The sequence below is a fragment of the Danio rerio genome, chromosome 2, assembly GCF_052040795.2.
Source record: "Danio rerio strain M-AB ecotype USA chromosome 2, GRCz13ab, whole genome shotgun sequence".
In the NCBI taxonomy this organism is placed as follows: domain Eukaryota; kingdom Metazoa; phylum Chordata; class Actinopteri; order Cypriniformes; family Danionidae; genus Danio; species Danio rerio.
In genome coordinates, this window is record NC_141022.1 from 24,489,120 (window position 1) to 24,501,706 (window position 12,587).

Sequence of the window (12,587 nt, forward strand, 5' to 3'; positions counted from 1 at the left end):
TAAAGAAATGTTTGGAAACTTGTTTATTTTACAAGTCTCTTAGAGTTAAAATGTTGAGTTTTACTATTTTGTTAATGTTTAAAGACATTCATTGATGTCTGCGTCTGGCAGGGGCACTTTTAGCCTAGCTTAGCATAGATGATTGAATTGGATTAGACCTTCAGTATCTCATTTAAAAATATGTAGTTACATTGTGCTCTAAGACTGACGGAAAAATAAAAATTTGCTGATTTATAAGTTCATATGATGACTAGCGATTATATTCTCATAATAATCAAGGCATAATAATTACGGTTTTGGAAAAATCAGACTTTGCGATATTTAGCTTTACTGCAGGATATATATATGAATAAATTTTTACCAGATTATTCAAATAGCTCTGATTGGAAAGATTAAATTGTTGTAGATTGACTGGGATAATTCTATGCAGTGGATCTGCATAAATTATAATAAAATACAGTGGATCTGCATAAATTATAATAAAATACAAACAAAAACAAGAAAATAAACAGTGCTTAATGGTTTTCTGGGGAGTCTAACAGTATTCATGTACAGAAATCGAACTGTCAAATATAAAATAACATGGTCATCATTGTAAACATCATTTTTTACAAATAATATTTATTAATAATATTCTTATCTTTTAATCTTTAATCAAAAACCTAATCCTACGATGTGACTATTGCACACACTTTGTAATGTCGATGCTCAAACGATGCATGAAAACCTGTGTTTTTAATCTATTTGTATCTTGTTTAAAACGGTGGTTCATTCTATCTTACAGATGCTCCTAAAAAAGAAATCTACTTCATGGCGGTGATTGACATTCTCACTCCATATGATGCCAAGAAGAAAGCAGCTCACGCAGCCAAAACTGTCAAACACGGGGTAAGAGTTACAAGCACAATTCCAGTTTGTCAAACACAATTTTCCAACAAGACAGTTTGTGGGCTGGTTTGAAGCCAGAGCCGAGAGTTTCAACAAAACTCTAAAGCAACACTCAAAGCATCAGCTCTGAACCAGGAAAAGTATTTTGCAAGTTCTTGCTGATAGTCCCCTTCACGCGTTTTAATGGAAAATTATTTAAACTTTACAGCATTTATACAACGATTTGTTGTTTTTCCTCTTTTCACAATGTTTAATATGCATATAGACCTTACAAATATACTTTGCACAATACAAATAAACCATATTTTTAGCAAATAAACACCCTTTATGTGTTTATGCCCTTATAAAGATTTTCATGGTAATGTTTACTTTCACCGTCTCGTTTAGGGAAACTCCTGAGACAATTAAGTTACATCTCTGAACTTTAATAATAAATAATATTAAATGCTACGCTTCTGGGACTTCTCGAGTGAGTTTTGCGCTCAAGTCTTCATCGATGCATTGTCGATATCAAGAACACATCCGGGAACTTTTACACATTCTCTGTTCTTGCGGTCTTGAGTTTTGGAACTGAACTTTGGCAGTTGATGATGACGTTACACGAGAACACGGGGACACAAGAACACTGAAGAACACATATTGAGAAATAGCCAGGGTTACTGAAACCAACAAGATGAACAAACGTTTGACTGCCATTTTTGAAAAACTACCTTAATGCCAAACACGTTATTCTCGCTTATAATCTTTGTCTACTCTTACAAAAAATTAGTGGTGTGTTCATGGCTGTATGCAGGGTTTGAAAATTAGTGACATCTGGGAGTTGTTAAAAAATCTGCAATATTCATTTTCTTTTCGGGTTAGTCCCTTTTTTAATCCAGGGACGCCACAGTGAAATGAACCGCCAACTTATCCAGCAAGTTTTCACGCAGCAGATGCCCTTCCAGCCACAACCCATCTCTGGAAAATATTCACACACACTCGTTCACACTCATACACTACGGACAATTTAGCCTACCCAATTCACCTGTAAGACTTCACAGTCTTTAAACTGAGAGGGAAACCAGAGCACTCGGAGGAAACCCGCGTGAATGCAGGGAGACGATGCAAAATCCACACAGAAATGCCAACTGACCCAGATGAAGCTCCAACCAGCGGCCTTCTTGCTGTGAGGCGACAGCACTACCTACTGCGCCACTGCGTCGCCTTTCTGCAATTTAATAGCTAGACATATAATATATGAATAGTTTGGAGCAATCTGTTAATATTTTGCGTTTGTCTTACAAAAAGTGGCCTCTTTAGCAATAAACTAACCTTGCATTTCTTTTTGATTGCCATGTGTCTAAATGTTGGTGATGCAGTGTTGCCAGATATTGCTACCAAAATCAAGTTAAACATTTTCAGAAAAATGCATCAAATAGATACAAATACTGTATTTTGGAAATAGGATATGGAATGGCTTTATTAGGACAATAATATAACTAATATTATATTACTATATTACTAATATTAGTCTCAGGGGAGTTCCTAGACCAAGGGTGTCCAAACTCTGTCCTAGAGGGCCAGTGTACTGCTGAGTTTAGCTGCCAGGAAGTTTCTAGCATATTTAGTAAGAGCTTGATTATCTGTTTCAGGTGTGTTTGATTAGGGTTGAAGGTAAAACACTCCAGGACAGTGGCCCTTTAGGGGGGGACCGAGTTTGAACACCCCTGTTCTAGACCCGTTTTAGGTGGGCTATAGCAAATATAGCCCTCCCAAAACAAAGTTTGTTTAAAAGAAATTTCACTTTAAACATTATTTTTTTTTAATTAAATGAAATAATGAAAGTATGTCTATAAGGAAAAAAAACTTTTTTTTTGGTCTTATGCAATTACTTTGTTACGCCGATAGGTGGTGACAACTAACCATCAAAAATGCATCACTAAATAATTCTTCAAAATTGATTAAGATATTAAGTATTTATTAGTGAGTTAATAATCATATTCAAAGATTAAAAATATTATATAATATGTTTTAGAGTTTGCAGAAAACAAAGTCAGGACTTCTACTTAATTGTTATTTTAAGTTATCCAATTTTACAGTGTATATATGCATATGCAGAATGAACAGAATGTAAAATAAAATACAATTTGTGTTATCGGTAACAGTAGCAAGGACTGAGCCTTCCTAAGGATAAAATCCTAGAACTGTCCCTAATAAATGTTAAAAACAATTCGCTGGCATGATCCTTGTAATGATCTGGCAACATGAAGGACTATAGACTGCTTTTAACTGCTAACAGGGATATCAGTTTATTCAGCAACATAGTTTTAAATAATTTAGTTCATTCATAGAACTTACAATACATACATACAACATACAAAATAGAGAACTCCTGACCTCTGTGATCTCATAGCTGGTCTTGGTGCCTTCACACTAGCATTGCTGGCAAAAGATTGACTCGTGTTTAGTTACATCATAGCTGCACCCTGTGAGAAGCATATCAGTTCTTAGACTCTCCAGTCAAAACAACTCCAAACCGGCAGCACTAGCACCTGGTTTAAAGGGGTAAATGCTGGTACTAAACCAGTCCTCAATTCTGACACCATTTTACTTTGTTTTTCTCTCCAGGCAGGGGCAGAGATCTCAACGGTCAACCCTGAGCAATACTCAAAGCGCTTTTATGATTTCATCACCACCATTCTGTCCTAACTGAGGCTGGAAGGAGACGGAGAAACAGGTGGTCACACATATGAGCTCATATCCTGGGAAAGGGTAACAGATCCAGTGTCTCTCTCTCTCTCCCCCTCTGTCACTGGATCACGTCTCAGATCCGTCGAGATCTTTTTTTTGTTTACATTTTCTTTTTTCTCCTCCGTTCGATTCGTTCGGTAGGTTTCTGGCTCCGTGTGGTTGAAAAGGCATACATGTGATATAGTCATGCATATATAGCGTTCTGTACCTTCGTTGTTAGATATCGTTGATTGAGAATATGAGTGATGTTGTTCGTGACCAGCTACGTGGTATGATTCTCATACTGGAATTCTCAAAGCTGCTTAAATATTTATTATTATCCTTATGTTTTCTGCAGAGTTGTTATTGATAAAAAATGTCCACTTTTGAATAATACGTTTAAAAATATATCTATATATGTTTTTGGATTTATGAAGTAAATTTAGCCCTGAACAAATATGAACACAGTCAGAGTAACATAAATTGGAGTGTTTATTGCACTATCGCTCTTTAGCTTCAGGCAGTACCTCAAATCAGATCCGTCTGTTTACAAAGCATATACTGGAGGTCAGATGTTTGGAAGAATTATTTTTATTTATTCAATACTTTCAAGGTTTCATCTAAAGTACTGAAAAAGTTATATTGCGAACTATTTTTGATGTCAATACATTTTAAAAATGTCATTTATTCATGTAAAGCAAACATCGCTTCAGTCCTTAGTGTCATATGATTGTTCAGAAATCATTCTAAAATTCTTATTTGCTGCTTAATTAACTATTATATTTGTACCTAATATTAATATTTAAAATAGCTGATTAATTGTTAATTGTGTCACTGCTCAGTTTTGATTTTTGAGTTGTTTGATTTAAGTATGGAAAAATAATTTTACACAGGGTGACCGCAAGGTCTTAAAAAGTTTTAGAGTGTCTTAAGCCCTGATCAGATACCAAGATTTTGTCATGATTTCCTTGATGTAGGGTATCGAGGGGAGTCGTAAACGACAAATAGTTTCTTCTTGTATATTGTGGCATAGACAACCGATACCTTGTCTGCAATGCCTCACGAAACCATCGCAAATAGTCTTGCATGTTTAATATATTCACAATATTCATGGTGAGTTCTGTCACATGGGTGACACTGGGCAATAGGAGCACGTCATTTTTCAGTAATATCTGCTGGTGCTGCCTTTAATGCACAGGTCAGGTAAATGAAAAATAGGGTGCATTTTTACTTTTGGGTCTTGGGTGGATAAGATCAGTCATTGGTTATGCAAACTTAAAAAACTTTAATATTTTAGAAAAAGTAGTTAAAGCAATTTTTATTTGACAGACTGGAACAAATATGCAGACATCTCCCTTCTTATAACGAGTTTCTGAGTTCTCTCAGCCTTCCAACAGAGTTGGTTCTTCCGAGGTAATCTGGAAACAAGTTCTGCGAATACATTGTAAAAGCCTGCGTTGTTTATTAAAATTATTAAAGTAATTAAATTGAAACTCACTGGCGATGAATGATTTTGACATTAAAAATGAAAAGTTAATATAAGTTTTTCTGAAACTGTGAATATTTCACTGTCATTTTATTTTGGCTAGATTATTGTTTTATTTAACAATCCAGTTTGTGCTTTGGCGCTGAAGCAGGACTGGTTTAGAAGCACATCACTTCAGATGTTATTTGTTATTCCTGTTTATCTACATTTGGATTTAAAAGTAAATATCTAATTATTAAAAAGGAATTATATGTTTGATTCTATCAATGTTATAAGGAATGCCCTTAAATAATGTAATATTATTATTAATGGTAATAGTAATAAAAGCCATAATGACTGGAGTAATAATTTTATTTAAAACTACATACAGCAAGTAACAGATAAATATTTAATAACTTGGTATTTAACAATGGAAATTTTTTTTTAAATTTAATAAATGACGCTTTGATGAACAGAATAATGAATCATTTTCTTTTTAAAAAAACATTTTAAAAAACTGACCCTCAAACTTTTTACCAGTAGTGTTTTCTTGTTTTGACATGTTAAAATATGCAGCTAAGAAAAAACTATTTGATTTTTATGGCAAGCAAAAAAAACATTGGCCCAACTGGTCTATTATTAAAAATCCTTAATGTTTATACATGTATAAGTATTAAACTTGATTTAGAATGGTCTTAAAAGGGTATTAAAAAGTCTTGAGTAAACCTGCAGAAACCCTGTTTACAGTGCAGTGCTGTTTATAAAATAAACCCCTTAAAAATATACATTTTAAAACTATATTAGAATTAGAGTTGGTATAAGTAATCGAAATCAACATTCAGAATCCATAATCGATCTAATTGTTCTAGGACGATTTTTTCAATTACTTTCCCTAACACGCAAGGGCATAGAATTGGCATGGACGGAGGGGATGTGTCCCCACCTATATCAACCAATTACGCAAATGTCCCTACCAATAATTTAAACGACCTCAAAATAAAGTAATGCTCTTTCAACTATTATATTCGCTATGAGTTCACCGTAATACTAACCAAGGCTGTGCAATTAATAAAAATTCAGTTTTGAGTTTGGCCTCCATGCTTGTGAAAAACAATAATCCGGATTAAACAGTTAAACTGCGTCACACACCTCTCTAAATTACTCTACATTCATACCTTCGCAAAGCCCGACTGCAGTAAAATCATGTTAATTGACATTTGCAGCTTGGGACAGGATGTTACTTGTAATATTACATGTTTATTTTATATTATAATGTATTTTATTCATGTTTTTAAAAGTACAAAACATTATTTGTGCTGGTCAATGCATGCGCTGTTAAAGGATGAGACTGATTAACAGTACTGCGGCCACATCTGATCTCTGGTAAAGTAGGATGATGGACTCATTCTTGAGCCTTACTTTGCTCTACATTGATGAGGATTGGAAGCTGCGCCAGAGATGCCTTGAGACGGCATAATTTCCATTACATTAAAATGATTATTTACATGAAAGTATTTGTTTGCAGAAGTTAAAATATTATTTACAGTATATACAAGAGTTATTTTATTTAGAAGAGATACTGCTACTTTTCTACTTTCAATATAAAACACATTGAAAATAGTTCATTTCCGTCAATTATTTTAGAATCCAGTAATGCACTCTTTATTCAGAAATCTCTCACTTGTAATATGTGAGCATATTTACTCTACAAAACATGTCAGTGAACTCTGAAATGTAATAAATGAAAAAAATAATCATTCATTAATCGTAATCGAGTTAAAATTTTCAATTCATTGAAATTTTAGGTCAAATCCTAGCTCTAAGAATCATTTCTGAAGGATTATATGAGACACTGAAAACTTTGGGATTAATACTAATAATTCAGCTTTGAATCACAGAAATAAATGACATTTTAAACACATTTAAATATTGTAATATTCACAATATGACTACATTTTGAGCCTTGATAAGTATAACAGATTGTTAAAACAAATACTTCTAAATTTTCCTAATGTGTGACCACCAGTTTATAACAGTAACAGTAAAAAGTGATGCAACTTCAAACGGGTTTAACTTTTGAATTCATTGCTTCAAAAAAATTAGATGATCCGTAGATGATCTGCCTGCAGTGCATTGTAAAGTCTTGCACAGGAGCTCAATATTTGCAGTTGACTCCAAAAATAATAATAATAATGTGTAGTACGAAGCAACTGTTTTTGCACACGATATAATGCACCAAAATGTTTATGCAAATGATTCCAGTTTTACCAGTGACCCTAATGGAGGGCCATGCAATAGTAGTGATTGGTAGAATGTGTAAAGCACCTATTGGGTTACATGTGCATTGCCACTTTTGTATCCCTAGTGAAAGAACAACAGTTTGCCTGTTTTTTTTTTTTTTTGTTAATTAGCACTTAATTAGAGAAGAAGTAATGAAAACGTAGTGTATTTTGTATCTCCCTTTTTTTTACAGTAATTAGCAAGTTTACAGTGGGTTATTTTCTTGAACGCAGTCATGCCGGCGCTTTATTGAAGCTTGAATCTGCGTCTGCACTGTAAAGAGCGAGAGAAAGACGCCTGACTCCAGGTCTTACTCTTCATACCGCTCTCTCCTCATCAACTTTCTGTGACCCCAGAGACCTTTAGTATTACACCACTATATAGATATTGTGAAATGTCTTTGTTCGCAAAAGTAACCCTAGTTATTCTACTGTATGTGTTGACATATATACACTGTGCGAGGGTGTGCCTTTTTTACTCTGAATTATTTAATTTTGTATTTGAATCATTTTTTTAAAAAGAGACGTTTGAAAAATGTCATTTTCTAAAAAAGGGAAAAGGCGAACGGGTTAAATCCCAAGGTGGTTTTGCTGTTCCTGTGTACAGTAGATGTGTAAATATGTGTTTCAAATGTTCCGGTTGAATGTCGCGGTCCTGATGGTACAAAACTCCTGAAATAATATTAAAAGTGTGGTTCACCCAGAAGTGAAGATTTTATGGTAATTCGCTCACCCTTGGGACATCCTTTTTTCTTCAGTAACTTTAAAGAGCACCTATGATGAAAATCATCTTTTGTAAGCTGTTTGACAGAACTGTTAGTATAGTGTGTCCACAGTCATATTGGGGTGATGTAAAGACAACAAGTCTCTTTTTTTTAATTTCCTGACGTTAAAATAGGATCCAAATCCCTCCCATTTTGTGGCCGACGTGATGTTGGAGTGCGATTTCCTCGGCCACAGATTGATTGACAGCTGCGTATTTACATGTCTTCATAGTAACACCTATAATCATATCAACAAGACAGGACGTGCGCAAAAATCTGTTCAACTCTCTGTGATCATCAATCATCATCAAATGTGATCAACAATGAGTTTTACAAGTTTATAATGTTTTTAAAACAGTGCATGTTTGTAATAAATTACAGAGATTTTACGGTCTTCATCACATCAAAAAAAGATGATTCAATCCCGGTTTGTGGACGTTAAATCAGGTTTATTCTGTACATTAACACAACCGATATCCACAGCAGTGGATATTATATGTATCCTGTCACATATGCTGTTTAAATATATTGCAAAGTTAAACATATGCACTGTGTGTGTTCGCTGTTTGTGTGTGTGTATGTATGAACTTGAATTAACTCCACAACAAATCCATCAAATAATCATTGGGAAAGTTCTTACTGTAGTATTTCTCACAAACCTTATGTAGGATCTGCTTCCTTCATGTCTGTGTGTTATCTGACACAGCCGAGGCGGAGATTAAGGCACACTCTGGCATGTACGTGGGTACGGTGTGTGGGGAGAACTAGTATTAAAGGCACAGGCCAAAAAAACAGCTACAGTGTGTTCAGATCAGAAAAGTTCAATATTCTGAAAGCTATAATAAATAATCTGATAGGTGTTTTGAGATTACCTTTACAAACACATTCTGGAGACACAAAATACTCACCTTAAATCTTGAAAAAAGGGGTAAAATAGGTGCCTTTTAGAGAATATTTGTATTTTAAATGGTGGTCTTTGGTGAGACATAAAATGCAAGTGGATAGTTTTGAGAGAAAAAAAAACATAATGGAAAAAACTAATTAATAGATGTGGTTTTATGGAGTGAAATTATCGAAACCAAACATTTTTACCTCAACAACATATGCAAACAAGAAAAAGATTTGTTTGTGTTGCCAGATCTTGAAAAAATAGCGAATGAGAACAAGTTTGTTAAAACCCAAATATATTCAAATACTTTATAATAAAAGCATACCAAAACATTCTACATCTGACCACTATAATTAATATATATATGAACAAACCTGAACAGCTTGCCCATATATACTTATACAGAGTGAACATGGCAAACCACAAGACATCTTTTGACCATGGTTTAGTTCAAATTGCATGACATAACATAGTGTTTGGTGCTGTATTACTACACTGTAAAAACACCACTGCATTCAAATTAAACTAATGTGTTTATCAAACTTATATTATGTTAAATTGACATAAAACAGCTTGTGTAACGTATAAACTTAAGTTGGAATATGATTAACTTTAATAAGTTACAATGAACTAAAAACACATGCTGTCTAGTTGATCATATCATTTTTTGCAGTGTACTGTTCTTGCAAGGACTGATCATGTTGCTTCATAAGACCTGTTTTTCTTTTGTTTTGCCTGTATGGTCTTGAAAAATGCTGGGTTCTACACAATTACTTCATGTGTTCCCAACACAAATCCATTAAGATGTCAACGTTTTTACAAATTTAAGTGGATTGAAGATAAAACAGTTAAGCTGTCTTAAAAACCACACAAAATAATTGTGTTATTTCAACTCATTTTAAATAAGTAGTTTGAACAAGAAGCTAAAGTCATTTTTAAGTGAAGGACTCCAGACGGTTTCAGCAAAAAACTCAAATAAAATGCAGAATAATTAAATAAATACAATGCTCTTTAATATTATACTGAAGAAAAAGTCTTTAATAGCTTGAGGGTGAGTACATTTGCAGTAAGTTTTTAGTTTTGTGTGAACTATCCCTTTAAATTACAGATTAGATTCCTACAATGATGTTATATTTAAAGTTATATTTTGTTAAAACTCTAAATGTGTTGCTGTATTTTAATTCCTGTCCTATCAGTTAACTAATTTGAAAATAGCCAATGCCAGTTCTGGTTAATATATGGGACACTTTTGAGTGGAAGTCTTAACAAAGAGGCTTTGTGAACACAAACTCCTGCTGGAGAGTGTCTGTACAGCACATTTCAATCCCAAAGAAGCCATTTATGTTGGCTTTTTGGGGAAAAAAAGACTTCACCATGTCTGAAATTGTATAAAGTTATCTGATGTGTTGTAAGATGAAAAAAAAAACATTCTTCCATGTCGATGGTACAGTGTGAGTTTGATACTTTAATGTTTGAGAAAGAGAAACAAAGTGAAGAAAACGTGAGCCCTTTTAAAAACTTTGTCAGGATTATGGGTTGTCAGCCTACTTGTCATAAATGTTTTGTGCGTCATGAACATGTGCAGCTCTTGTGTGTATGTGCTGTAGGCCTAAACTATTTAAAAGCACTCTGTCCCATAAGCATTGCTCAATAAAGCTTGATTAATGTTTGTATAATATTTGTGTATTATGTCAAAACCTCCCTGCACAAGACAAACCATTAAAAATATACTAAGTGCTTCCCCTGAAAGGTTTTACATTTTACTGTGTTCTTCCTTAAATCCATGAATAGACAAAGGATTTAATATAGTTCTCATAACATTATTGGTATTTAGATTCAATGAGTTTTTCTTGAAATGTAAAATATAGTAAAGCCTTTACACTTTACTTATAGGCTATTTAGCATGCTTTCTATGCATATACAATCGACTTGTTCATTTGGTTTGATGTGGTTTTTTATCATATATACCGGATATATTTTAAGTTTTGGCCTACTTGAATTTAAACTTAAAATTCCAAAGGTTTAAACAGAAGATATGTACAAATTATATATATATATATATATATATATATATATATATATATATATATATATATATATATATATATATATATATATATATAATTTATACCTAATATTTTAAAAGTTTAAGTGATTATAAGAAATGTGTATTTCATTGTTGTTGATGCATTAGATGCTTATAACCACACGAGGGCGCATCGCGCTCCCGTACAATGTCATATTGATCGATTAAGATAAAGATTTAAAAATCTAGAAGCGCTTTGCATAAGTAATACTTTGAACATTGCCATGTTTAATTATGCTTTTTATGTGCACAATATGCACATATTTACACATGTAGGCTATTTACACATGAGGGTAGGAAGTTCAATTGAAGAGTATGCTAATGTATGGTTTTCAAACAATCAGTCAACTTAATACAGAACAGCTCGGTCTAAAAAAATATGACGTTTGAATTTAACGAAATTGTGTTTACATTTAGTAAAATATTTTTTTAAAACGTCTTCTCAATATTTTTTACACATTATCCGGTTATTGTTTTTAATTTAGAAAGCAAATCTCAAAAGGTTTAACTTCGCGCAAGTATACCTGCTGAATCAGAGATCTGCGTTTAAAAAATCCCACATTGGACATGTAGAGCGATCAAATGGCAATGAAAAAATGGACCCACTAATTCGGCGATTTATGTCAAATTATGAATTCAAGACATTTTATTAAAGCTACATTTGTTGTAGACAGCGAAACGTTTTCTATTTCATATAAACTTAATACAGCATTTAACACCAATGTGTTTTAACAAATATACAATTTAATATATATTTTGAAAATTAATGTATTAAAAATCATTCGTGTTTGGAGGCTGTAGCCTCTTTAACACAATGGGGATAGTATTCAAGCATGCGCTTAATATTTAGCCTAATATATTACAGTTTATTAATGCAGTTTCAACATATTCAGAGGTTGTCACTGTCAATTAGGCCTGGTGGTTTTGGTTCAAATGACTGAGCTAAGATAATTAGGCCTAAGTATTTTAATTATAAAAATTAAATAGTAATGGCATAGCTTTCTATTGACTGCTGTGCGGTGTAACCGAATGTCAATTATCATACCAGTTTTGGTAGGTTGACATTCAGTTCTCCAGGTCAGCGAGAGCGATCTGACACGAAAAAAAATATGACCAGTTTTTAATGTCGCAGCTGATAGACATGCATTTCATACAACCGTCAATACAAACAGCAAAGACCCGTATTGTCATTATAATTTTTGCCGACTATTCATTTGTAGTTTTATTTTGCCTGTTTTTTTTCTTTTACGGACTCATTTTGGTCAATGACACCCATCTAATTATGCGTTGTTTGAACACTTTTTATGAAATTAAATGTATTAATAATTACAGCGGGGTCAATACTTTCTATATTAGGCCCATTTATATATCCCATTAATATCAGTCTCGTAGTTTTGACTAGGATTGCTGAGAACTGAATTATATCGCACCTATTACCCTTAATATTTTATTTTACTCACATAAAGGCTATTCGCGCCGCTAAAATATTCCGAAAATATAGGCACCA

General features: G+C 33.3%; 1 protein-coding gene across 2 annotated transcripts in view; it reads left to right on the top strand.

Moving 5' to 3' along the window:
• pip4k2ab (phosphatidylinositol-5-phosphate 4-kinase, type II, alpha b) overlaps window positions 1-8,672 on the top strand; it is a 68,462-nt gene extending 59,790 nt beyond the window's left edge. The window contains exons 9-10 of one of the 2 annotated variants that reach the window (XM_087240762.1): window positions 785-888; window positions 3,496-8,672. In XM_087240762.1, the coding sequence (XP_087096888.1) occupies window positions 785-888; window positions 3,496-3,576 (185 nt within the window). In that variant the 3' untranslated portion in view covers window positions 3,577-8,672. The remainder of the gene's footprint in view (window positions 1-784; window positions 889-3,495) is intronic. The other variant, XM_087240761.1, reaches the window with a different exon arrangement.
• The last annotated feature ends 3,915 nt before the right edge of the window (window positions 8,673-12,587 follow it).